The sequence below is a fragment of the Humulus lupulus genome, chromosome 3 (assembly GCF_963169125.1).
Source record: "Humulus lupulus chromosome 3, drHumLupu1.1, whole genome shotgun sequence".
NCBI classification, from domain to species: Eukaryota; Viridiplantae; Streptophyta; class Magnoliopsida; order Rosales; family Cannabaceae; genus Humulus; species Humulus lupulus.
Window position 1 is genome coordinate 8,332,158 of NC_084795.1, and position 26,172 is coordinate 8,358,329.

Consider the following 26,172-nt stretch of genomic DNA (forward strand, 5'->3'; position numbering starts at 1 on the left):
GGCCTTTAATTTTGTTCTTTATAATTATTGTGTAAATTAATTATAATTGCTATTTATATTATAGTTATTTATATATTGTTATTTATAATTATAATATTATATTGTTATATATATTATAAGTTATTTATAATTATAATATAGTTATTTATATATTGTTATTTATAATTATAATATTATATTATTATATATATTATAAGTTATTTATAATTATAATATTGTTATATATATTATAAGTTATTTATATTGTATTATTTATAATTATAATATTTATGTATCCTTAATTTAGTAGATATAAATATTGTATTTATCATATTGCGTTTATTCAAGTATTATATAAGTTATGTTTTTCCTACAGTTACTTTGTAAATGACATTTTTTTTGATAATTTTTTACAAATTAGCCTTACAAACATGATGTTGGAATAGTAGAGGACTTCCAATTAAGTGCTGTTGGAATGTTTGAAATGTTATTTTACAAAATAATTATCAAAATAAAACTACTATCTTATTAATATATGTTGTTAAATAAAAGAAGGTGTGGAGAAAAATAATTAACTATTAAAGTAAGGGAAATCTACAAAAATATACTATAAATTAAAATATACATATATATATATGAAAAATACGGTGCATTACAAAATTATGAAATTTTTTAATAAAAACACAGAGGGGCAAAAGTGTAAATACAGAATGACAAAAATGTAAATAAAAGTGATAAAATATAATTTTTTGTACATAATATTTATAATGTAGAATTGTAGATTTTTTTTGTAGATAAAACTTACAAATAAATTCGTAACTAATTTTTTTATTTTTGTAACAATAGTTTACAAGTCTAGTTTTACAACTAAGAAATATATTTTTGTTACTAACATTTACGAAAATATTTTATAGTTAAGAAATCATAACCAAAATGTACATAAATATATCATATTTTTCCATATTGTTACAATATTATACCAAAAAATTACTGGAACCATCATATTTATGCTATACAACTTAAAAATATAAATTTAAGATATTCATTATTTATAAAACACTTTATTTAATATATATAGTGGTGAAATACAATATTTTTTTAAACAAGTTTTACATTTTTGTAACATCAGTTTACAAAACTAATTTCACAACTAAAAAATTTATTTAACATGATTGTTACAAAGATTTGTAAAACTAAATTGTGAATTTACTACATGTTTGTAACAATAATCTGTAAAATTAAGTTTCTTACTAAAGATACAATTTTGTTTTTTAACTAATTAATATATAAAAAAGTGGTAGATTGCATAAAAAGTAACAAATATTAGAAAAAATATATAACTACTATTATAAAAATACTTTATATTTTTTTAAAATATAATAATTTATGCAAGCATAAATATTTATTTAATATTAATAATACATTCATTTTAAATATATAAATTAAAAAGAAAATGATTGAATATTATTCTATCACGTAAATATAATTAAATTACATCAATTAATGAAGTTTTTTTTTATGAGTTCACACAAAATAAAAGTTCATCTTACTTCTGACAAAAAAAAAGTTTTTCATTACTTATTAAAGACCAATGAATTGTATTCTTGTTTTTTTTTTCTTTTTACTAATCTCCTTTATATTTGTAATTATTTGTATTCACTTTATATTTCAAACTTTTTCTAAACATGGGGTGTTTTATGTAATAATCCTTAAAATAATACAATATTATCAAAGGCCGAACAGATCACATGCATCCTAATTGATATACATACCTTTTATTATATAAATTGTTGTGATTTACTTATTATATAAAGTTTTAGGAACCTACAATGCCAGGGCTAAAATAAATATACAGATCGACAACAATATTTAGTAATTAATATATATTTATTATAATTAATATATACCTTTAATAATTAATATCACATAATTTATTTGTATTATTTGTTATTTATAAATTTTATATTTTATTAAATGTATTTTTAAACTTAAACGTAATCTATTATTTTAGTATAATAAAAAAATATATAACCATCTATTGGTCAACTTTATCATTCATTTGCAAAAATCTGTCAACATTATAATATTTTGTCCATAAATATTCCCTGCACAGCACCAAACGAAATAATAAAGGTATTTTAATTTGGTTAACACATAATTTTTTTTTTTGAAAAAAAAAAAAGTAAAATTGCGGTAGTCTTGGGGTTCAATATTAAATATTGAATACATTAAAATTTGCCAAAATATAAATAATCATTCTGTTGACTAAAAGAAACATTAAGAAAAATATATATAATGATAATCAGAATAAATCAATAGATAAAATAATTATGTTGTTCACTTAAATTGATTATAAAAAACAAAATCATTTTATATATTGTTTACATAATTTTTTTTAGAGAAGAAATACAAACAACAACCAGATCTAATCAGGGAAAGGTTTATCCTCTAACAAAGCATAAGTAGATATATTGTTTACATAATTAAAAAATCGTAATGAAATATTTTAAAAGAATATCTAGAATAATATTTTTGTGAGGTAAATTTTTAATAAGTAAAATTGTCGTTAAATTTTTAATTACAAAAAAAAAAAGCAAGAAGTAATGACAATTCTTAAATTATTGGGGAGAAATAATATTTGGTTTCCTTTCTTCTTGTGTGAATCACATCAAATTTTCCTGTTCCTAAATTTAATAGACGTATGAACTTGAACCATCATTACCCTACAAATAATTATATTTCTATTCATTCACACTCGAGCTAAGTGATCAAATAATGGAGCCTTCCACTTCCAAAACGCATAATATATCACGAGGGAAAGTGGTGGCAATTTGAATTGACATGGACACATTTGATCAATTTAATTATTTATTATGTTAAATATTTTTTGTAAAATATATATTTATAGAATTTAAGTTTGCGTAATTATAATAGAATTTTTTCATAAAAAAAAAAAGAATAATTTTGCAAAATGATTTATTTTTTAAAATCATTTTACACACTGACTTAGTTTTAATAATTTTATGCAAAATGATCTCCCATAATTTTTTTTTTTTTTTGATAAATCAGAATTCATTAATACCAACAGGAACTTACAATTTAAAGGCACCTATAAACAGGCCCAAATATGACAACTTTTACAGTATAAGTCTTTTTATTTACAAAGCTTCAAACCATTCTCATTCTATACATTTGACTTTCCCTGGTTTAATGCTGTATATTCTACTCTTAACATCATGTATAATACTCTGCATTACTAAATCCACTCTCTTGACCTGTTGAAACCACAGCACTTCATTTTGGGTTTTCCAGATCTGGTACACATCAGCAGCAACAAATGCAGCAAGGACTTGCTTCTTGAACCTGCTAACTTTAGCCTTCGAAATCCATCTCAGCAAGGGATAAATGGCCTCTGTTTTAACTCTCCATCCCAGCTTCTCTTTGAGACTTTTTATACACCTATTACTGAAAGGGCACTTAAAAAATAAGTGCTCAATATTCTCTTCACTTTGCCCACATAATAAACCGCTGCTATCAGGAATGACTCGAATTTTATGAAGTCTCTGCTTTGTTTTCAGTCTATCCAGCCTGGTCAACCACAGTATGACACTGTGCTTTGGAACATTAAGTCTTCCCCAAATCTCATTGCTCCATGAAACCCGAGATTGAGGGGGACACAGCAGCAAGTACCCCTTTTTTATACTGTAATCAAGTTGAGTAAATTGGCCAGCATTAATAAAACTTTTAAATTGCTCTTTGACAGCCACAATCTTCTTCCAATACCAACTGCTTTACATCGGGGCAATGTATGCCCACCAATCCTCATCTTTAATGTACACATTGTGCACCCATTTAACCCAAAGGTTGTCTTTCTTACTAGCCACAACCCAAATGTATTTCCCAATGGCAGCAATATTCCAATTCATAATGTTTCTAACTCCCATTCCTCCTTCACTTTTTGGTTTACAAAGAGTGTCCCAAGCCACATTTCCCGGCCCCATATAGTCCCAAGCACCCTTCCAAAGAAAAGCTCTACAAATAGAGTTGATGCTCTTCAAAATCTTCTTAGGAATTATCATGATCTGAGACCAGTATGTATGAATTGAAACCAGCACTGAGTTAATTAATATTATTCTTCCAGCATAAGACAGATTACGAGTACTCCATATTCGGATTCGAACAACCATTTTCTCCAAGATACTTTCACAATCCTTGGCTGAAATTCTCTTGGCACATATGGGGATCCCCAAGTATTTGAAAGGCAGCTCACTTCTACTGAAACCAGAAGCTTCTAAGACTCTTTGCACCTCCTGCTCTACCATACCACTGCAATATACAGCAGATTTAGCCTCATTTGGGTTAAGGCCTGATGTTCTTGAAAAAAGCTTCAGACCTTGTAACATATAGTATATAGATTTAAAGTCCCCATGACAAAATAAAAGCACACCGTCTGCAAAACTCAGATGGTTTAACTGCAAACCTTCACAGCGTTCATGAAACTTAAAATCTGCTTTCTGCCCTATTTTCCTCATGATGCGAGAGAGATACTCCATTCCCAACACAAAAAGAAGGGGAGACATTGGATCCCCTTGTCTTAACCCTCGCTTTGCTGAGAAGAAGCCATGTAATGATCCATTAAACATCAAGGAAAATTTTGGTGTAGACACACATTGCATAACCAAGTTTGTGAATTTTGTAGGGAACTGAAATGCAGCAAGCATTTCTTCCGGGAATTCCCATTCAATAGTATCATAGGCCTTTTGTAAATCAAGCTTGATCATGCAATTGGCCTTTGTATGCTTCCTCCCATAATGCCTAACAAGGTCCTGACAAACCATGATATTATGGGCTATAAATCTCCCATGAACGAACCCCCCCTGATTTTGAGCTACAATATCAGGAAGGATAAGTCTCAGCCGATTGCAGATCATCTTCGTGGCTGCTTTATAAATAACATTGCAGCAAGCTATGGGCCTGTAATCGCTCACCAAATTCGGACATTTACTCTTAGGAACAAGAGTCAAGACAGTACTATTTACTTCCTTCAAAATCTTCCCATAATGCAAAAAGGAAAGGATAGCCTCACTTACCTCTTTGCCAACAATTTCCCAATTATCTTGAAAAAAAGAGCTACTATAGCCATCTGGAAAAAAAGATCTCTCATAATTTAAATAGTTAGTCAAAAATTTAGACAGGTGGTCAAAAAATTCAAACATCCAGTCGAGACAGCTAGTCGAAAAATTTAGACAACTGGTCAAATTTTATACTAAGGTCATTTTGCAAAAGATTATCAAAAGTAAGCCAAAGTACAAAATCACTTAAAAATATGTCATTTTCACCAATTTCTCAAAAAAATTATAATAGAAATTTAAATTTAATAAGTTAATTTTACTTAATTTAATAAAGTTGTATTTAAAAAAAGGTAAATAACCCGTACATTATTTATATGTATTGACACAATAATTTAAACTATGTTTATATTAAATGATATTTTTATTAAACAAGTGGTAGATAATTATACTATTTTCAAAGTAACATATAAAAAGTAAGGTAGTGATTAATTTGGTAGAATAAAATAATATTTCCTTGTTTGCTTGTAGAATTATGGACACTTTCTCCATATTGTTACTATCAAGCCCAGATGTCAGAAGGCTACACGAGCTAGACATCATTAAAGCTCGTCCGTTGATGACCTAAACGCCAAACCGAGTTTTTCAACAAGCTCCGATCACTCCAAGGTTTGGAGGGTGACACCATTGGAACAAGCACTTCTAGATGAACAAAACTCAACCATTTATTCTTTTTATATTGTCTTCATTCTCCAATGAATTTGTGGGTATATCTGCCACTTTATAAGCATTTTTCGGTGCCACCAATGGCAGTTTTGAAGTCAAGGATGATATCAGCATGATCTGCTCTTTGAGTGAGTTTTGTATATTAAAAGCGTATGTTTCTTATTGTCGCTAGAAAAGATGATTTAAAGGGATTTGTGTTTTGGATTGGAATTGTTATATGCTTCAAAAGTAACATTTTAGTTACTATTTTATTGGTCAACAAAAAATTACCTACAATTCAAACATAAATTCGAGTAAAAACTAACCGACTTAATGAGTTACCAAAAGTATATTTTTATTTTATATTTAAAAGTTATCAAATAGATTCCTAAACAATCCAGTTTTTAGTTAATTTTATACAAACAAAAAGAAAAATCAAACATAAACATAATTTTAAAACAACTAACCTAACGAGTTACCAAAACATATTTTGTTATTTTCCATTTAAAACTTACTAAACAGTATCATAAAGAATTCTCTTTCAAAAAGTTACTTCAATAGGCTTCTAAAATAGCTTTAAAATTACCAAAATAGTATATTCAACATTACAAAATTAAATAAGTTACCAAAAAGTAACATAAAAGTTAAGTCGTGTTTTAAAAGGTAATCAATTAATATCTTAAATAGTTTTTATGGCAACAAAAAAGAAATCCAATTTTTTTAGTAACTTTTTGCCAGCCAAAGTCACCAGATAGTATCATAGACAAGCCTTTTTTAAAAAATTATTTTTATAGGTTTCTAAAACAGCATTTAAAATAACCAAAAAAAAAGTACCTTCAATATATCACATAATTAAATAAGTTATCAAAAAAAAAACTTAAAAACTAAGTCATGTTTGAAAGGTAACTAATTAGCATCTTAAATAATTTTTAAGGCAACAAAAAAATAGCCCAACTTTTTTTGTAACTATTTTACCTTCCCAAGTTATGTTTTAAAATGTAAACAATAAGTATCTTTAATAGTTATTGAAGCAACCAAAATGTAATCTCTCAACACATGAGAAGACAGAAAAAGAGAGGAGCAACCTAGCGAGTAATTTGACAGAGTTTTCTTTACCTTAATGACTCTATATCAAAATCACTTTACTTGAGATTATATTTGTAGACAAATGCTAGGGCAACCAAAATAGAGTAGTTACACTTTTTTATTTAATTATTTAATTAGATAAATAATAATAAATTAAATACTTTTTCAAAATAACTATTTATATTTTGAACATTTATTTAATTTATTTTATTAATATTAATACTAACCTATTAATATCAATAAAATTTTCTAAATGTCGATAAAACTCTCTTTTGAGTATTTTCAATTAAATCCTCAAATTTCCCTTATTTCTAATTCTCACCTAATATCAATAAATAATTCACTATTATTTATTTATGTTGACCCAATCAACTTGATATTACTAATTGATAATTAAATCAATCATTTGAAACTATTAGATCTAATTTTACTAGAGACGGTATGGGGACCATGGATCCATGAACCCAAGCTACAATAAGTTCCCATGAGTTTATTTATTACAATAAATTATCTCACAACTTATTAATTCATCATGACTCCACTATAGACTCGAAATCAGACTCTTGAGTTCACATAACGTATTTTACCAAACCACGAATATGTTATCTATTGTTATAACCATTACAGTTAGTCAATCCTCTATCGATGACTTACTAACGAGCTGGGTGTAAATTGTCATTTTACCCCTCATTTGTATTTTATCCTTAACACCCACTAAGTCACTTGTAAATGATAAATCTGTGAACTTAATCACAGATATGAGCGCTCAATCATTTACCATTTTGGACTAAGCTATTAAGGAAGTCATATTTTCACCTCTCATACAGAAGCTATAGATTTTGTATCTATGAATAATACTCCTACTCAATTACACTAGTAAATCTCCAAGATGTAAGTATGGGCTAGACCGTAGGATAAGCTGGTAACGAACAAGTCAAAATATTTAAATAATATAATTAGCAGAATATTATCACTCAGAATTAAGATCAACTTGTCATATGGTCAACGTTGTGACACTGATTAGATTCGATAACAACGATACTTATTTATGTATCAATAATCAATATCGGTCCTAGTACAATGTACCCATGTACATCTAATCTTATCCACTTGGTCAATGTCTTGGATAAGACATCACACCCTAAATGCGTAAGTAGATCATATCGTAGATTACCGGATCAGTGTAAATCCAATGCACTAATTTAATCTTAGGACTCGTTTTTTTAACATATAATTACAATTATAATCCACTGTGACCTAGTCACAATAATTGTAACTGTTTATATGTTCGAGATTTTTTAAATGTTTGTATTATTCCAGTAATCATGTAATAAAACAAGCAAGCAACATAGCTTTCAAAATAAATGATTTCTATTTCTTTTATTGACAATATAAAATCGCATTACATGTCTGGCATGGTTTTATATGGGCACAAAACCCAACAAACTCCCACTTGCCAATTTGAAACAAATGGGACATGTTTCTCAAAAACCAGTCATTCTATATGTTTCACAATTATGCTTTTTTGCTTATAAATGCATATGAAAGATTGCCTTCCAATGCTACCTTCACAGCACGCCTTCGCCACACATCCCCGATAATGGGGTACTTTCTCTCTATATGCTTTGCTCTTTTGTGGCTTCGAGGTTCTTTCGAATTCGTTATTGCTTGATTATTGTCACTAGAAAAAATGAGTGGTTTATCCATTTTTGGAATAACACCGAGATCTGTATAGAACTTCCTCAGCATGACTATTTCCCTAGTCGCTACAGACGCAGCTATGTACTCAGCCTCCAAGGTGGAATCTGAAATAGCAGATAGTCTTATGCTTCTCCAAATCACAGCTATTGCGATGGCAAACAACCTATTTCTTCTCCAAATCATAGCTCCACCCCCAAGAGTAAATGTCTTTTTCAGAAGTAGACTTATTGTCATCAACATCAGTCTAAAATCTGAATCTATGTAGCCTAACAGGTTCAAAGATCCACCCGAATAAACTAACATATATTCTCTAGTCCGTCTAAGATACCGACCGCTATCTATTGTTCATTTCCAAGGTTTCACTGGCACTTGCTCACCAGTCCCACTGCATAGCAGATCTTTAGTCACATCACACAACATAGCATGTATTAGACTTCTAATTGCAAATGCATAAGGAATTTGTTTCATCTTTTATTTCTCTTGAGGAGTCTGTGGAAACTGCTGCTTAGAAAAATAAATTCCATATCAAGACGCTAAACATCTTTTCTTGGAATTTGTTACAGAGTAACGCCCAAGCACCTCACCTAAGTAGGTCGCTTAAGTTAGAGCCAAAATTTAGTTATTTCTATCCATGATGATCTGGATACCAAGAACACGACTTGCTACAACAAAATATGGAATTTCATTTCCGATCAGTTCTTTATGTCTGATAATTTCTTGACATTGCTTCCAATGAGTAAGAGATCATCTACATAAAGGATTAAGAACACCACAATGTCTTTTTCCCTAAGTTGGTTAAACACAAGGCTCAACTAAATTTTGTTCAAAACCACAAGTCTTAATGTTTCCATTAAATTTTAAGTTCTAGGAGTGCGAAGCTTGTCTAAGTCCATAGATTGACCTACTCAGCTTGTCAACTTTCATGCCAGCTATTTTAAATCATTCTGATTGATCCATGGTAATGGTCTCATCAAGATAGTTATTAAAAGTGCTTCTTTGATGTCCATTTGTCTATCTCTTAATCAAGAGTTGTGGCTATGGATAAGAGTATACTAAATGAATTTTAACATGGCTATCGGAGAAATTTTTTTCTCTAAGTCAACTTTCTCTTACTGCCACGAGTCGAGCCTTAACTATCTCGACCTTTCCATCAGCTCCCATCTTCTTCTTATAGAACCATTTACACCCAATGAACATAAACTACAATGGTGCATCTACAAAATCTCAGACAAATTTAGAGTACTTAGACTAAATTTCCTGGTACTTGGCTTTGAGTCAAAGATCCTTTCAGACCTACCCATCGCATGTGTAAAGGCCAACGTATCATTGTTACTTGTGTCCCCAACCAGCTTGTGGGTTTCACTATCCATCTCATAGGTACCGGGTTCCAAGAAACCCTCCCACTACGACGAGGCACCGTAACTTTTTGACTTGGATTAATGGTTTCTAAATCTACCTTGTTTTCATCGACTTGCATCGGTGAGGATGGAACAGTAGTTTATCATTTTTTATCTAATACTATTTTGCTATGAGACTTGAAATTCATTATGTAGTCGTTATCCAAAAAGTAGTGTTTGTAGAGCCAAACATTTTCTTGTCTACTGGACTATAAAACAGACCACCCTGAGTACATTTATGATAGCCAACAAACAAGCAAATCTCAGTTCGTTGTTCTAGCTTCCCTACCTTTTTCCACAGGACACGAGCAGGACACCTCCAAATTCCATAATGGCGTAAACCAGGTTCACGACCATTCCATAATTCTAGTGGTGTCTAGGAGACAGCTTTGAGACGACACAACATTTAAAAAAAATGTCACATACGGTCTAAGTAGTATGTCTCCATAAAAGATCTGGATAAGAAGTCGGTAGAGTTGAATAGCTTATCATAGAATACACATTTTCATAAACGCGTGATTCAAGCCGCTCAGCAACACCGTTGTAACACCCTGGATAGCCAAGACCGTTACACCGTGTGTTTATAAAGTGCCAGACTTGCTAATCAAGTCATTTAAATAAAATCGTGTTATTGAAACTATGAAGGAACTAGGGTTAAAAGCGTTTTGGTCTCCAAAGTCACATTTTCATTAAAAATAAAACATCGTCTGTTACAAGGGATCCCAAAAATATTAAGTTCAAAGACTGTTTACAAAAGACACAAGGTTTATGTACAACAACCGGCCATACTAAGGCAAAACAAACAGTTAGGTGATCCCTGTCCTGGTCCACTCCTCGACCGTGGCAGTCGAACCGCTGGCTATGTACATTCTACCTCGGAGCTCTCCACCTCAGGCTTGGTCCAGCTTGCCCTTGCCTTTACCTGCACCACGTAGCACCCGTGAGCCAAGGCCCAGCAAGAAAACACAACAACAACAGAGCATGAACAATTAGCAGACAAGTCAACATCTCACATTGCATCACATAAACTCAGATATATCATCAGTCAGTATAATCAAGTATTCCACATACTAGGCATATCAGTTCATAACATACACAGTTCACAAATGATAACTAGGGCTAGCGCCCTCAGGCTGCTCCCTCCGTTATCCCGTTGTTCTTAGCTACCAATGGCCAATTCGCGCCCTGTGCGCTAAAATCATGTACGGCACTCTTAGACCGCTTTTACATGTCCCATGGCGTGATACCAACATTGACACGATATAACTCTCGGGAGAACTTAGTCCCATCACAATCGTACTACCGGGTGCAGTTTTCTTACCTTTCAATTCACTAGTTTCCGACCCCTCAAAGCCGCGAGCACGGTCCTCTACCCCGAGCCTCTCCAAAGACCTATTCACAACACAATTGAAACATCCTTTGTCACTAATCAATCCAAAACTACTTCCCGGAACCAATCCCACACTCTCGGGACCCCCAAATCCCTAAAACAATGCACAGAAGGCATCCCCCGAACCCCCGGAGCAAAGGCTCAAAATTGAAAAATCCTATGTTCTGAAATTGGCCTAGCGCCGCGGCGCTGCCCTATAAGGCCGCGGCGCCCAGCAAGTCAGAGAGCTTGCTCTGCCCAGAAACAGCCTCACGCCGCGGCGCCCAAGAACAGGGTCGCAGCGCTCCTTCGCGAACCCAGATTTCTGGGTTTTCCCTTACGTTTTTCCCGAACCTAAATCACTCCAAACCATCCCAAATTCACACCTAAGCCCCAAAACCGACTCAAAACCCCAAATAGACCATTCAACAACCTATAAACATTATAATCTAGCTCAATTACACAACCACTCACATAATTCATACTTTAAATTTCAGATTCAAACTCTTGAACCAAAGCTTGAGAAAAGTGCAAACCAAACCCTTTAGATTCTTAAACCATAACAGCTACAAAAATTAAACAGATTACACTCTTACCTCAGTCAAGAACCCAGCTTGAATTCTCCTCAACTCTAGCTTCAAATCACTTTCTCTTTTGTTTATTCCAACTCTGAATTCATGAAAAACCAGCCACTAACTTGTTTCAATTCATGCTTATCCTCTAAGAAACTAGACTTGAAACTTAAACAAATCATAGATAAATCCTTACCTCTGAGTATCCTTGGCCTAGGCTTGATTTGATAACTTTAAACCCCTTGATTCTCCTTCCAAGAGCCAAATTCAGCTTCCTTCTTCAACCTTTCTTTTACTTTATTTCTAGGTCTCCAAAATTCAGCATAAACCAATTTCCCAAAGTGTTATACGTGATTGTATTTTCCTTCAGCCAAAGCCATCTATACCACTGCCAAAAGACTACCTTATCCCTCCACTAATATCCCTTTCTAACTAAACCTCAAGGGCACTCTTGTCCTTTTACTTACTTTACAATTCTATCACTTTTCCAACAAAACTTGTTACTCTCTATAGTTACTAACAGTTACACAAGTTACCATTTTACCAGTTACCATTATCTAGCTTTCTAGGACCGTCTCGGCACGTGCATCACATTGATATCACCACACCCACGTGGTACAAATCACATAGCACAATTATCACATAACATAATACACATAGTCATATAACATGCTTTAAATCATAGTCATGCATCTTAATCATTAAAATCACACATAATTCCCATTATGCCCTCCAGGCACACTAATCAAGGTCCTTAAGCCTAATTAGTGAATTCGGGTCATTACAACCGTTCTGTTGTGAAGTCCCTGGGGCAGTTGCTTTAGAAAACTCTCCAAGTTCAATTAAATGATCTTGGTTCTGATTATCCAAATATCTTCCACCCCATTCAGATTGCAAGATCTTCAACGTTTATCTAATTTAGTTTTAAAGCCATAACAATGAATTCTTTGAACTTCATAGCAAATTCTGAGAATTCATATGCTTTAGGTACTTACATGAGTCTCTAGAGCAATTGGAAATGAATGTAATGAAATACTCATAATTACCCCTCACTTGAACATTCATTTTTCCCCACCCAGACATCTGAATATACTAGTTATAGTGGTTCTTTGGCCCTTTCTCCTATCACGGAGAATGGACTCTTTGTTATTTTGCCATCGAGACTAGATTCACAAACAAGTAGGTCACCCTAGATGAGTTCCCTCAAAGGCCCAACCTTTGTTAATCTTTGAATCCTATCATAGTAAATATGACAATAGCGAAGATGTCAAAGGTACGTCATTTCTAATGTTATTGACATTTTGTCGTTTAACGGTCCTATGCTTAGCTATCTTAAACGACTCATTATTTAGTACATAGGGTTCGTTTGGTTGCAATAGGTATAGCCAATTTTCAGTACATCCACCACACAATGCACATCCATCTAAAGAAATAGGATTTTATTACTTGTGAAAGTAACTACAAATTGTTGTTGATGTAATAAGGAAAACTAAAATTAAAATTTCCACTGAGAATCATAATAAAATAAACACTGTCTTAAAACAATTGATTTGTTTCCAAAATTAATTCAAGCTTATCATTTTGCCTTATTTGAAACAAACAACCCTTGTCGGATTCCAAGCTGTAGCTTTTCATCCTTCATGGCTTTCCTAATGCTAAAAAGTTGTAAGAAAAGTACATGCATGTTTACTAGATTCTAATTCAACGATCTAAAACTAAAAAATCATCCTCTAAAATCACATGCATCCAAGACAAATGACACAAGGCAGTCTTGTCCCAATTCCCAGTCTCCTTGCACTTGGAAACACTCTCCTTTTTTGTACTTATAATCAAGCATTACTCCAAGATGATTTGCAGCATTTGGTGTCTTTCCAATGGGCTTCTTGCTCTTTTTGTTTGATTTCTTCCTCATTTGTTCTTCGAAGAAGAAGCTTAAGGCAGTTTCTCCTTGAGCATGCTTAGTAGTATTAGCCTTCTTTCCTTTGCTTGGTCCACCATCAACATTCCTCTTTAAAGGATTTGGTGATTGTTGCGTAGGAATATCTTTTATTATCACAAACTCGATGTTGTCTATAATCAACACCAAGTTGATGTTGGACAAACATTTTGTGAGGTTCTCATCATAGAGTAACTTTTTAAAGATTAAAGAAAGTATGAGGTGTGAAGCCTTGAGCTACGATTATCAACTAAGTAGAAATTAACGCATAGCTTGACACACATTTATTCATCAAATTTTTAGATATAAAATAACATACAAAATGTTTTGAGATAAGCAAAATACTAAAACATTTATCTTATATTTCTTAGGTACTTTAACTAGTCATGAACTCATGTGTCCCAGTAAGCGAGAGTCACAAATATTCACTTAGTTAAATAGAGATTAATCTCATTTAATAAAATGTGCTAGACTTTTATTAACTACATATCCATTCGATCAAAGTAACGAAAACTCATGTGTCCCAGTAGGCGAGAGTCACAAATATTTCTTACTTTATAACTTTGACCCACGGTTTCGATTATGATAGACTTAACTCATATAGTCACCGTAGGGATTAGTCTGTAGAAAGTTCATCTATAGCAATTTATCCTAAGAAATTTAATCATGTTAAGAAGACCAGTGAACACCTTCCGTAGGAAGATGAAATCAAAGCGCCATGAGGCCCCACTAACTCTAACCTTGTTAAATCAATGGTGGAGATCGAATTCTAATTTTAAAAATCATTATTTAACTTTTCTCGATATAGTATTTTATTCTTTTTGAAAAATTATCAAATTAGATTTGCCAAATTATTAAAATAATCAATAAATCAACTTAGGTTTGCCAAATTACTAAAATAATTAATAAATCATAGTTTATAATTTTTCCCATTAATTCTAAAATTACCCATTAAAATTAATCCAAAAAATAGAATTAATTTATTTCTGATCAATTATTATGTCAAACTAAAAAGATTAACATAATACATTTAAGTCTAGCTTAGGTAAATAAGTCTTAACAATTCGAGCTTGAATGGAAAAGAGCTGAGTTCAGTATGTCGTACTCACTAGTAAGGCTCCCTAACTTCCACACAAAACCCCAAAAAATAGGAATTTGAACATTAGTTTTATTAATTGTTATTCAATTGATTAGGCACAATCTAGTAATGCAAAACAAATGAGTCTTCACAACTGGAACCACACACAAGAGATGGATTTAAATTCTTCATGTTCAATTGGACTCAAATACAACCTAATATTTTATTGAAGTTTTATTTGAGTTTTCTCACATTTTTTAAACAAAATTGAACCATCATTATACTTATATTTAAAGCTCAAATGTCAAAAATAACTTAATAATGATGCATGTATGTTAACAATTGGATTGGTCTAACATATCAATCTATATAACATGTTACTCATTTATGATATTTATTTCTAAAATAAATATTTTTGCAAAAAAAAAATTCTAACTAACAAACAATAATTAGGCATTTGTCTATTAAAAAAATTAATTAATTAAATATAAGAATTTATTAAAAAAAATCAAACAAGCAACACAATTATCAAACTAAATAATTTTTACTTTTTATATTAACAATATAAAATTACATTACATTTCCAGTATAATTTTATAATAGCATAAAACCCAACATCCTTTATCATTTTTCTGAAAAATTTAGTTAAAGGCAAAAATGTCTCACTTTGGACATTCATTGCTATTTATTCTTATCTTTTTCTCTCCACTTGGCAAGCTTAGCAATTTCTCTTTTATTTTCCTATTTTTTCCATAAAAATTTATTCTCCATAGCAAGTGAATGAAGACATCACATATGGTGAGTTGTGCTATAATTATAATTAGTAGAAAAAGAATTCTTGGAGGACATAATAAGTCATAAAAGGAGATTGAAACGTGGTAATAATGGTGGGACCCATCATTTCCATTACATAGTTTTAGTCAAACTTCAAATAAAAACATTGTAAGATTCTCTCTTTTGTAACCATAAAATAAATTATCATTTACTACCAAACCCTTTATCCCGCGATTATCGTTTGCATGTCTCATAAGTATGGTCCCACTCCCACCCTAACTAGGTTGCTGAGCCTTTTGCATTTTTTTTTTCCCATAGTGCTCTAATTTTGATAAGAATTTTGAAATTACAAATATAATAAAGGCGAGTTCTCGAGGGTTCCCTTTCTTGTTTTCGGTACTTAATAATTTTTTAGGGTAAATATTTTTTTTTTAAGATGGTGTATATTATAATTGTTTAAAATATTTTATAAATTTTTAAATAATTTATAATGTTAAAAGTAATATTTAAATAAATTATTTTTTAAGTATATAAAAAATAATTACACATATAATAAACTATTTAGATATTGTTTTCGATATTATAAATTATTCAAAGAAATTTAAAATTTATAATATGCTTTAAATAATTATAATGTACACGATTATAAAAAAAATTACACTAAAAATTATATAAATATCGAAATCAAGAGGAGGTGCATTGGATACTTTTTTTTAGGAGTGTATCGAAGAAGTCCCTATAAATATATATATATATATATATATATATGATATGAAAAAAAGTTATCAAAGGTATGTGGTATCACTAATTATGACTTATAACTACGGAATGAAACATAAAGACCATTTCTTTTAGGAACATTTTGGTTTTGTTTGGATATCATATTTTACAAACAAAAAAATGTGAGATAAAAAAATAGAAAATATATTTTTTAAATTTTACAATAATGTCGTAGAAAATTAAATTTTGTATCTCTTCTATATAAAAAGTGTGTAAATAATATAAATTATTAGTTTTAACGGTTTTTTTTTTGTTAACTTTAACGGTACAAATATTTAATGGAATATACCAATAAAAATATATATTTATTAATTATATTAATATAAATTTAAATATTATAAAATATCATTATTATAATAATATATAATACATAATCTTAATGTTTATTAAAAAAATTATCATTTATATTTATAAAGAAAATATGTTTTTTTATTACTTAATGTAACTTAATTAAATATATATTCATATTAAATAATAAAAAATATTATAAATACATTATATATAGGTATGGCATGTATACAAATAGTATAACTAAGTAACTACATAAAAAAATAAAATAATATTTATCTTCTATCAAGAATAAACATGTTTTTTCTCCAATCATAAATGTGTGATTTGAATAATATCATGAATGTTTTATACATTAAATAGTGTAGTTTATGTCATTCTTTTATATAGATATAATATTGTATATTTATTTAAAATTTATATGACAATCATAAAAACTAAACAAATTTACAATTTGCACATTGCTTTCCACTAGTATTTATATATATATATATACTAGATACACTATTGGACATGGTGCGGAGTATGCTTAGCAACAACTCCAAACTTCCTATATCTTTGTGGTCTGAAGCTCTAAAAATGGTTGTGTACATATTAAATTGTGTTTTGACCAAGGCAGTCTCAAAAATACCTTTTGAATTATGGAAATGTTGGAAACCGAGTTTGCAATATGTACGTGTTTGGGGATGCCTGTCTGAAGTTAGGGTGTATAATATTCCACAAGAAAAGACACTGGGCCCTAGGACCATTATTGGGTATTTCATTGGATATGCTGAAAGGTCCAAAGGTTACAAATTCTATTGTCCATCTCATAGCAATAGGATTGAGGAATCAAGAAATGCAAAATTTCTTGAAAATGACTTGATTAGTGAGAGTGATCAATCAAATGACTCAAATTATGATAATTATCATTCATAACCATCCACCTTAGAATCAAGATTGATAGTGGTTCAAAACATCCATCAAGTTCAAATGGATGTTGAACAACCACAACAAGTCATTGAAAATCCACAAGGGGATGATGAAGTTCCAATGGATCAAGTTGTTCACAAATTACCTGCAGTTGATGAACAACCAACCGAACCACCTGCTCCCCAAGAGCCTGCTGGTGTAGCCTTAAGAATATCCACTAGAATGACAAAACTAGCTATTCCTAATGACTACATTGTGTATTTTCAAGAATTTGCTACAATATTGGAGCCGAAAATGATCCAGAAAATTTTTCATAAGCCATGGATAGCCAAGAATTAAAACTATGGTACATTGTCATGAATGAATAAATGAATTCTATGAAGAACAACAAAGTCAGGGATCATGTTGAGTTGCCTAATAGGGCGATGGCCATTGGGTGTAAATGGGTTTCAAGACAAGGTAAGACTCATTAGGCAACATGGAGAGACATAAAGCAAGACTCATTGCTAAGGGATTTACTCAAAAAGAAGGAATTGATTACACGGAGACATTTTCTCCTGTTTCTAAGAAATGTTCCCTTAGGGGGTGTTTGTTTTGAGTAGTTGAGTGACCTTGGAAAGTGTAGAGGGACTTAGGATGAAGGTAATATTAAACTCAAGTGTATAAAATAGTTCACTTTACCCTTAAAATACATGAGGGGCCCACAAAAATGATTAACTTTACCCCCTAAAAATTTGAACCAAACATGGGAAGTGTTTTAGATTCTCATTCCCACCTTCACTTTACCCCCATACCAAACACCCCCTTAGAGTAATCTTGGCAGTAGTTGCTTATTTAGATTTAGAGCTACAACAAATGGATGTGAAAACTGCTTTCCTGAATGGTAACCTAGAGGATGAGGTATACATGAAGCAACTAGAAGAATTATCCTCTAGTGATGGTGAGCATTTGGTCTGCAAGTTTAAGAAGTCCATCTATGGATTAAAACAAGCGTCCCACCAATGGTATTTAAAATTCCATGATGTCATCTCTTCTTTTGGATTTGACGAGAATGTCATGGATCAATGTATATACGAGAAGATCAATGGGAGTAAGATTTGTTTTCTTGTTTTATATGCAGATGACATTCTTCTTGCAACCAATAATAAGAGTTTTCTCCATGAGGTGAAACAATTCCTCTCGAAGAACTTTGAGATGAAGGATATGAGTGATGCATCTTATGTCATTGGCATTAAGATACATCGAGATAGACATCAAGGTACCTTAGGTTTATCTCAAGAAGCCTACATTAACAAAGTTTTAAAGAGATTTCAGATGAAGGATTGTTCACCAAGTGTTGCTCCAATTGTTAAATGTGATAAATTAAATTTGAGCCAGTATCCGAAGAATGATTTTGATAGGGAATAAATGAAGAAAATCTCCTATGCTTCTGTTGTTGAAAGCTTAATGTATGCTCAAGTGTTCACAAAACCTGACATTTCTTTTGCTGTCAGAATGTTAGGAAGATACCAGAGTAACCCGAGATTAGACCACTGGAGAGCTGCGAAGAAAGTGATGAGGTACCTCCAAGGTAATAAGGAATACAAACTAATGTTAAGACGAACTGACAATCTAGAAGTAGTTGGCTACTCATATTCAGACTTTGCTGGTTGTGTTGACTCACGTAAATCAACCTCTGGTTACGTGTTTATGTTTGTCGATGGAGTTATGTCATGGAGGAGTACCAAACAGACATTGACTGCTCCTTCTACTATGGAGGTCGACTTCGCTTCCTATTTTGAGGCTACATCGCATGGTGTATGAATAAAGAGTTTCATTTCAGATCTTAGAATTTCAGATTCTATTTCTAGGCCATTGAAAATGTTTTGTGACAATTTAGTTGTTGTATTCATGGCTAAGAACAACAAAAGTGGTGGTCGAAGGAGTACTTAGCTATTAGAGAATGTGTTAAAGAAAATAAAGTGGTCATTCAGCACATAAGCACTGAATTGATGATAGTTGATCATTTGACGAAAGGCTTGCCACCTCATAAATTCAAGGATCATGTAGTGAACATGGGACTTGGTTCCTATATGTAGTTTTTATTGTACAACTGAAATTATTATCAATGAAATTCTTATTTTGATGTTTTCTCATATTTATGCGCACCTTAATTTTATTTGAGAAAATTTTATCTTCATAGGACCTGAATAAACATAGGGTTTATTAATTAAGTTACATCGCCACAAAAAGTTTATTGTTGAGCAATAAATACATTGTAATACATGGAAGATAATACTCATTATAAAAGAGGACATATCGCTATGATTCATGTGTTTGTTACCTACAAATGATAATCGTTGGGCTTAAGTGGTACTTTAGTTTAAATGCAGACTAAGTTAGAGAATGTTAGAATATTGTTAAATTAATTAGATTTACCAAAAACCATAATTCTAATTAATTATGATTAAAGTCAATATTTTGATCAATCGATAAATATTCTCAATATGGTTAATATTAATGCAGTTACTCAATATTGAATTGTCCAATATTTTATATCATATTGATTGTCAAATATTGTTACATTAATTGTGGTTGAGACCTTAATAGAATGTGTCACCTATATAAATATAGAATTTTAGTCCCAAACTCAATGCTCATTCTCATTCTTCATCTAAAAAGCGAGTGAGAGATTGGAAATCTAAAAAGCGAGTGAGAGATTGGAAGTCCTTTATCCTTACTAATATATATATATATATATATATAAATTTGCATATCTAAAGTTGTTAAATCAAGATTAACAAAATCAATAACTGTAAGATACTCTAACGATCTCCTTAATTTTTTTGACAATCAGATTCGGATTATTCTGTACATTAGGATTGCATGTAAATTATCTTATAATTCATAAATTAAAAAAAAACGAAGATTTGTGATTGGTGATTATAATTGGTGAGTGAATGTCAGAATGTAGTAATTAATGATTGTTATAAATGCTAAAATTAAAGCAGCTTTTAGAAGGTTTGACAAGTTGTGCTCGATTTTAGGTATGATTTGGTCTCCTCTGAAAAGTTATGTAATATGATCAATTATCATTACCCAAACAGTCCCTACTCCCACCTTCCAACCAATAATGTTTCCTCAATATCACGAATAATGAATAACTAGCTATATGTGAAATACAACGATACATAGTTATATAAATATATTTATACAAAAAATAATAATTAATAAATGAATATATATGTGTTTATTTTATACTATGAAAGTTATGTCCCTTAACTATGATCAACTAGATATTCAAGGCGTTATTATATGTTCCAATTTTTCATGTTATTTCCAGTGGCGTGAATGAAATGAGTGAGGGCCAAGATAAATAAAGAAAATAAATACTATTTTCTTTTTTAATTTGTATACATAAAATAATATATTTTTTAAATGAGAGTTTTTTTTTCAATAAAAATTGATATTTTTTTTTAAATTTTGGGACTCTAGACGTGGTCTAACCCACCTATACTCAGGCACTATCCTCATTATACCATTTAAAAATCGCTCAAATTAATTCTATACTTTACAATGATTTTTTTGTGTCTTTTAGGATGAGTAATAATATTTATATTCAAATATACATTTAAATATTATATACAATGATGTGTTACTGTTTTTTAAAATATTGGGTTTCAGTTTTAATAAATGTGATTGGTTAGGCCAAACTGCTACTATCACTATGTGTAATATTTATGAGTATATTTTGGGTGCATATATTATTACTTTTTATGAATATATACTATCTTTCTATCAAAAAAGTCAATATATACACGTATATACATTTGTTCTCCTTTAGCATATGGATTAAAGTATTGTATTGTTGATGAGAATTTTTTTAAAGGGTATTTTTCTAAAGTTTATTGTTCTTTCTCATTTTGATTTGTATTTTTTAGCTGGAAAATTTCACTAAAGAATGCAATGAGTACACAATTGTCTTGTCTTGTTATGTTGGGAATCACGATTTTTTTTTTCTTTTCCAATTACGCCTATTTAGATTAATTTTGAATTGATCGCCCGTGAGTTTATTAAATTATCATCTTAAAAATAATTAATAATAAATGAAGTAGTTCGTAGTATTTTTTTCCCAACTTTATAATTATTATCAAATTGCGTGTGTCCTATGTTAAAAAAATTTCTTGAAAACTATACATGTTTTAGACTTTTGTTAAATTTTTTCATATATTGCTAATAAAATATAACGTGACTTTTTGGTTGTATACATCAATGTCAATAGTTAAAAGAATAAGATAACTAGAAATTTTAACTTATTTTTTATGTATGAATAATTATTATATAAAAATTGATATTTTTTCATGAAAAATTCTTTTTAAAGTGTTTGGATATTAATTAAAAAAATCTTTTATGAGTAAATTAGGAATAATAAAATTATTATAATTTAAAAAACAACTTCTCAAAAAGATTTTTTAAAAAAAGAATCTTATAATTTTTCCAAAAATGATAAATACTTTTTATTTTTTACCTAAATATTTTCAAAAATATATATTTTTAATCTTAGAAGCTAAAAACATTTTAAAATAAACTTAGTCAAACGGATTTAGGATTTAAATTTTGTCTCACCAGGGATACATTATATTCATTTTAATGACTATCGAATTAATGATTGATTGAACAATTATTAGTTATAAGAAGTATAATTACATCAAACTAAATTTAAAATACATTAAAAATCATATAAATACATAACTATATGTATTTCTCTTTTAGAAAAGAAGACAAAATAGAAATCCTATATTTTCATAGTAATGAACAATCTAATTTAGCAAGTGATGATGACAATAATAAGCTTTGGTCGGTGCTAGTTATGACTGGTTAAGTTTCAAAAGAATTTAATGTATATTTTGTTTTGTCCCATTCATTCTCTCCTACCCTAAGCTCAACGGCCTTGCCCATATGCAACAACAAAAAAATGCATCAAAAGAGAACAAACAAAACAGAGCAAAACAAGTATGACTAAATAAAATAAAATAAATAATACATTACATTACGATCGAGACCTTTGTCTCTCTAGCACTTTCTTTCTCTTCTTCTTTTTCTTTTTTCTGCTGGACTTTTCTTCGAACACATGGAAGACAAAAGCACTGTTCTAGCCAGAAACGACTGAGAGACAGAAAAACAACGAAAGGGTTTGGTGGGTGTGATCATATGAAGAGAGTGAGTGAGTGATTGAGTGAAGAAAGCAACTAACGAGTTTTGAGATTGATGGAGGGAGCGGAGGAGGAGCTAGAAAGAAGGAGCAAGTTCCTCCATAGCTTGATTCAGAAGAAGAAAGCCGTGGAGCAGCATGAACAGAATGAGAGCCTCAACGTTCGAGTCAGGGCTTCCGATATGCCTTTCCCTTTGCAGAGCCAAGCCTTTCGATGTGCACGTGACCACCTTGACTCCATGCCTCCCGGCAAGCTCGACAGTAAACGCCTCGCGCTCGCACTTAAGAAGGTTTGAACAAATAAATGACTGTCTTTTTCTTAGGTTCTGATTTTTGGAATTTGTCGAATGAGGTCGATTCATTAATGGGTTTGTTCGGATATTACTTAAGATGCCTGGAGTAATGAGTTTCTCTATTATATCTATATGTATGTATGTTCTGTAGAAAGACAAGTTCTTTTTCATCCATTGATATGGATTCTCAAGGTACTTTTTATGTCGAGTATTCTTTTTTAATCCAAGTCTCCAAATTGATCGTTTGTCTTAGAGATAAAGAGTGCTTCTTTTCTTCTCTATTTTTGTCCTTCAGGAAGCTCCAAGATCAACTTGGCTTAATCCTCATCAGGATTTTGTATCTCTTCCTAGTTCTAATTGTTTATAGTAATAGCATGAATTGAATAATATATTTTATAGCTATTTAATCATTTGCCTGAATGACCATTAGTATCTATTTTTTCTTCTTAAGTATCTGACATCTGCGAAATCTGAGGTAGATTCCTAAAACGAATTTACTGAGGTAAAGGGCTTGACCAAGTTGAATACCGTGTTCCATTTACTTTAATTTGCAAATGTACCTCCTCTAACTAATATTAATTTGTTTAGACCAAGATCTGACAACTTATCTGCACGTCTGCATTTTTTTCCCTTTTCTGTTTTACTTTTAGTAAAGTTTATTACTATTTATTTCACAAGAGGACTGGGTGTTCTGTGTTTACTTTGACCTGTTCAACTTGAATTAATGTATCTTGTCCCCCTTGAGTTTGAGGGTCAGATTTTACCTGGGTTTTCTTTACTTTGGTGTGGTTTTGATTTATCATTTATGTTATTATATTTATAAATATATATGAAGAAAAGAAAGGCTTTTCAGAATTTATGTTATGAAGAATAAACCACCTAGTTTATCTTTCTTCAACTTAGGTAACCAAACTTCTAACATAATTGTCTTTTACTGTGAAAAATTGCTTCCTTTTTTTTATTGGTCCCATGTGATGTGCATACAGCTAGGTCTTAATGTTGATGCTTGATATCATTTTCTCATTTGATTATAGTTAGCTGGTACTTGTATAAGAATAAATTTGTTAATAGAGATCCATGCCAATTGTGACATGTTTGAACTATTTTCCATTTTACTGGAATTTTTACTAGATTAAAGCATTACAGAGTGGTCCAACAGCTTTTCACAGTAAACACCACCAGCATATGATACTTTTGCCTAACTTTTTCTTGTTACAGAAAGATCCTATACACCTAAACTTCTTTGGCTAACTAAGGAGATCTACCAACTAATCAGCTCTATAAATGTTCAAAATTTGTGGGTCCAATAAGGGTCTTATCAAAAGTTTAGTTGGTGCAGTAAGTGTCTATTGATATCCCCTTTAAGGGCATATGGCAAATAAATGCAACTGTATAGAAATTTCTCTCAATCATTTTCTGTGCAGCTTTTGGATAACAAGTGTGCGTAAGACCACTAGAATCTTTCAAGCTTATCCAAGTTTGAAGGCATTTAAATTGTAAAAAATGCATGATGTGGTTTTCAACAATAAATGGAAGATGTGAAGTTCTTTCAGCTACTTACGTTGTACCTCATTTTAGGATACCTAGTGACTGAAAATAATAGGAGTATAAGTCGATTTCATACTCTTTTTCTCACATTGCTCTCTTATTTCTATTCTCACTGCAAACTTGGTGTTTAGGCTTAAATGAGTTTGATCACTACCCTTGATTGGATACTCATTGTGAGATGTTTTTGGCTTGACAGGAATTTGACTCAACCTATGGTCCTGCTTGGCACTGCATTGTGGGAACAAGCTTCGGTTCATATGTCACGCATTCGCTTGGGGGATTCTTGTATTTTTCGATCGATAAGGTTTACGTCCTTCTTTTCAAAACTGCGGTCGAGCCTTTGGACCAATAAATATAAGTTCTATGCTTGTCTGTTTGGTTTTACAATCTAAAAATATCAATTTAATTACATGTAAAATTATAGTCTGAAACATTCATAGGCATCTAAGTTCCATGTCATACTTTTTGTATCTGCATTTATGAAAACTTTTCTCTAGTTTAAGATTCTGAGACTCAAAGCATAAAAATGTAAGGCCGCTTGCTATGATAATACAATGGATGTCACTAACTTCTTCTCTTGTGAGCATGCTATCAACTTTCAGGAACAATTTTGTGCTAAAATTAATCAATTGCACTGTGAATTAGAACACTTAAGGAGAGTAATAACAAGCACTAATAGATTTTTTATTTTATTTTTGGGGAAAGGACCTATCCTCACATAAAGAAGAATAGTCTCATTCTTCTTCATAGAAACCCTACTTTATTTTGACTACACAAAAAGCTCATCATTGCCATCGCCCATATAATATTTCTGAATACAGAAGTACTTGGAAGATCTTCACAATCACTGAGGCTTTGTTTGGTATATGGATTCTACACAGAAAAAAATTCATAAAAGAAAAAAGTAAAGGAAAATAATCTTTCTAAAATTTTATAGTGGATTTTTTCTCTCTACTCTATGGGCAGACTGAGCAACTCCATTGGCAAAAGCCATTTTAACCATTACCAAAATGCTGAAATTTTAGTACCATATATATATATATATTATTTATTATATGATATTAATATAAAAAACAAAAAAATAAGTATGTCGTTGCTACAATATCCCACCATATATTATAATATTTTTGCAAAGTAGTATAATGTTTGTCGTGCAGTTGGACGTGATATGCTGGTAAATTAACAGTAAAATAGTGAAATTTAGTTACGTTGAAACTGTCTTTAGTGTTGTGACATGCAATATTTGGAACAATTTAATATTAGCTTCCACATACATTGTATGCCACATCAAGTGATGTCAAGCACTATATAGCGACCTTTAACAATATTCTTTATAAAATAACATTAAATTGAATTATTATTTACTAAAATTGTTTAGGTTGTTTTCCCCCACCAAATTTGAGTTCCAAGTAAATATTTACAGGTGTTTGGCTCCTTAACTTAAAAATTATTTTTTGTTTTTAAAATCTAAAATAAACAAGTTAGGCGGTTTGG

At 30.8% G+C, this 26,172-nt stretch overlaps 2 protein-coding genes across 2 annotated transcripts; both read left to right on the top strand.

Annotated features, from left to right (window-relative positions):
- The first annotated feature begins 19,053 nt into the window (after positions 1–19,053).
- Positions 19,054–19,449, top strand: LOC133823598 (secreted RxLR effector protein 161-like). The gene has a single exon (XM_062256461.1). It carries the CDS (start codon positions 19,054–19,056, stop codon positions 19,447–19,449), a length of 396 nt encoding a protein of 131 aa, XP_062112445.1.
- Positions 19,450–22,591: 3,142 nt separating this feature from the next.
- LOC133821994 (dynein light chain 1, cytoplasmic) lies at positions 22,592–25,261 on the top strand. The gene is made up of 2 exons (XM_062254183.1): positions 22,592–23,127; positions 24,875–25,261. Exons 1-2 carry the CDS (start codon positions 22,894–22,896, stop codon positions 25,028–25,030), a joined length of 390 nt encoding a protein of 129 aa, XP_062110167.1. The 5' UTR covers positions 22,592–22,893; the 3' UTR covers positions 25,031–25,261.
- Positions 25,262–26,172: the final 911 nt, after the last annotated feature.

Bases quoted from the DNA above. Each gene is read 5' to 3' on its own strand.
- LOC133823598 (XM_062256461.1), top strand. From the start codon at position 19,054: ATGAAGAAAATCTCCTATGCTTCTGTTGTTGAAAGCTTAATGTATGCT.
- LOC133821994 (XM_062254183.1), top strand. From the start codon at position 22,894: ATGGAGGGAGCGGAGGAGGAGCTAGAAAGAAGGAGCAAGTTCCTCCAT. The intron at 23,128-24,874 runs GTTTGAACAAAT...TTGGCTTGACAG, and splicing joins TCGCGCTCGCACTTAAGAAG to GAATTTGACTCAACCTATGG.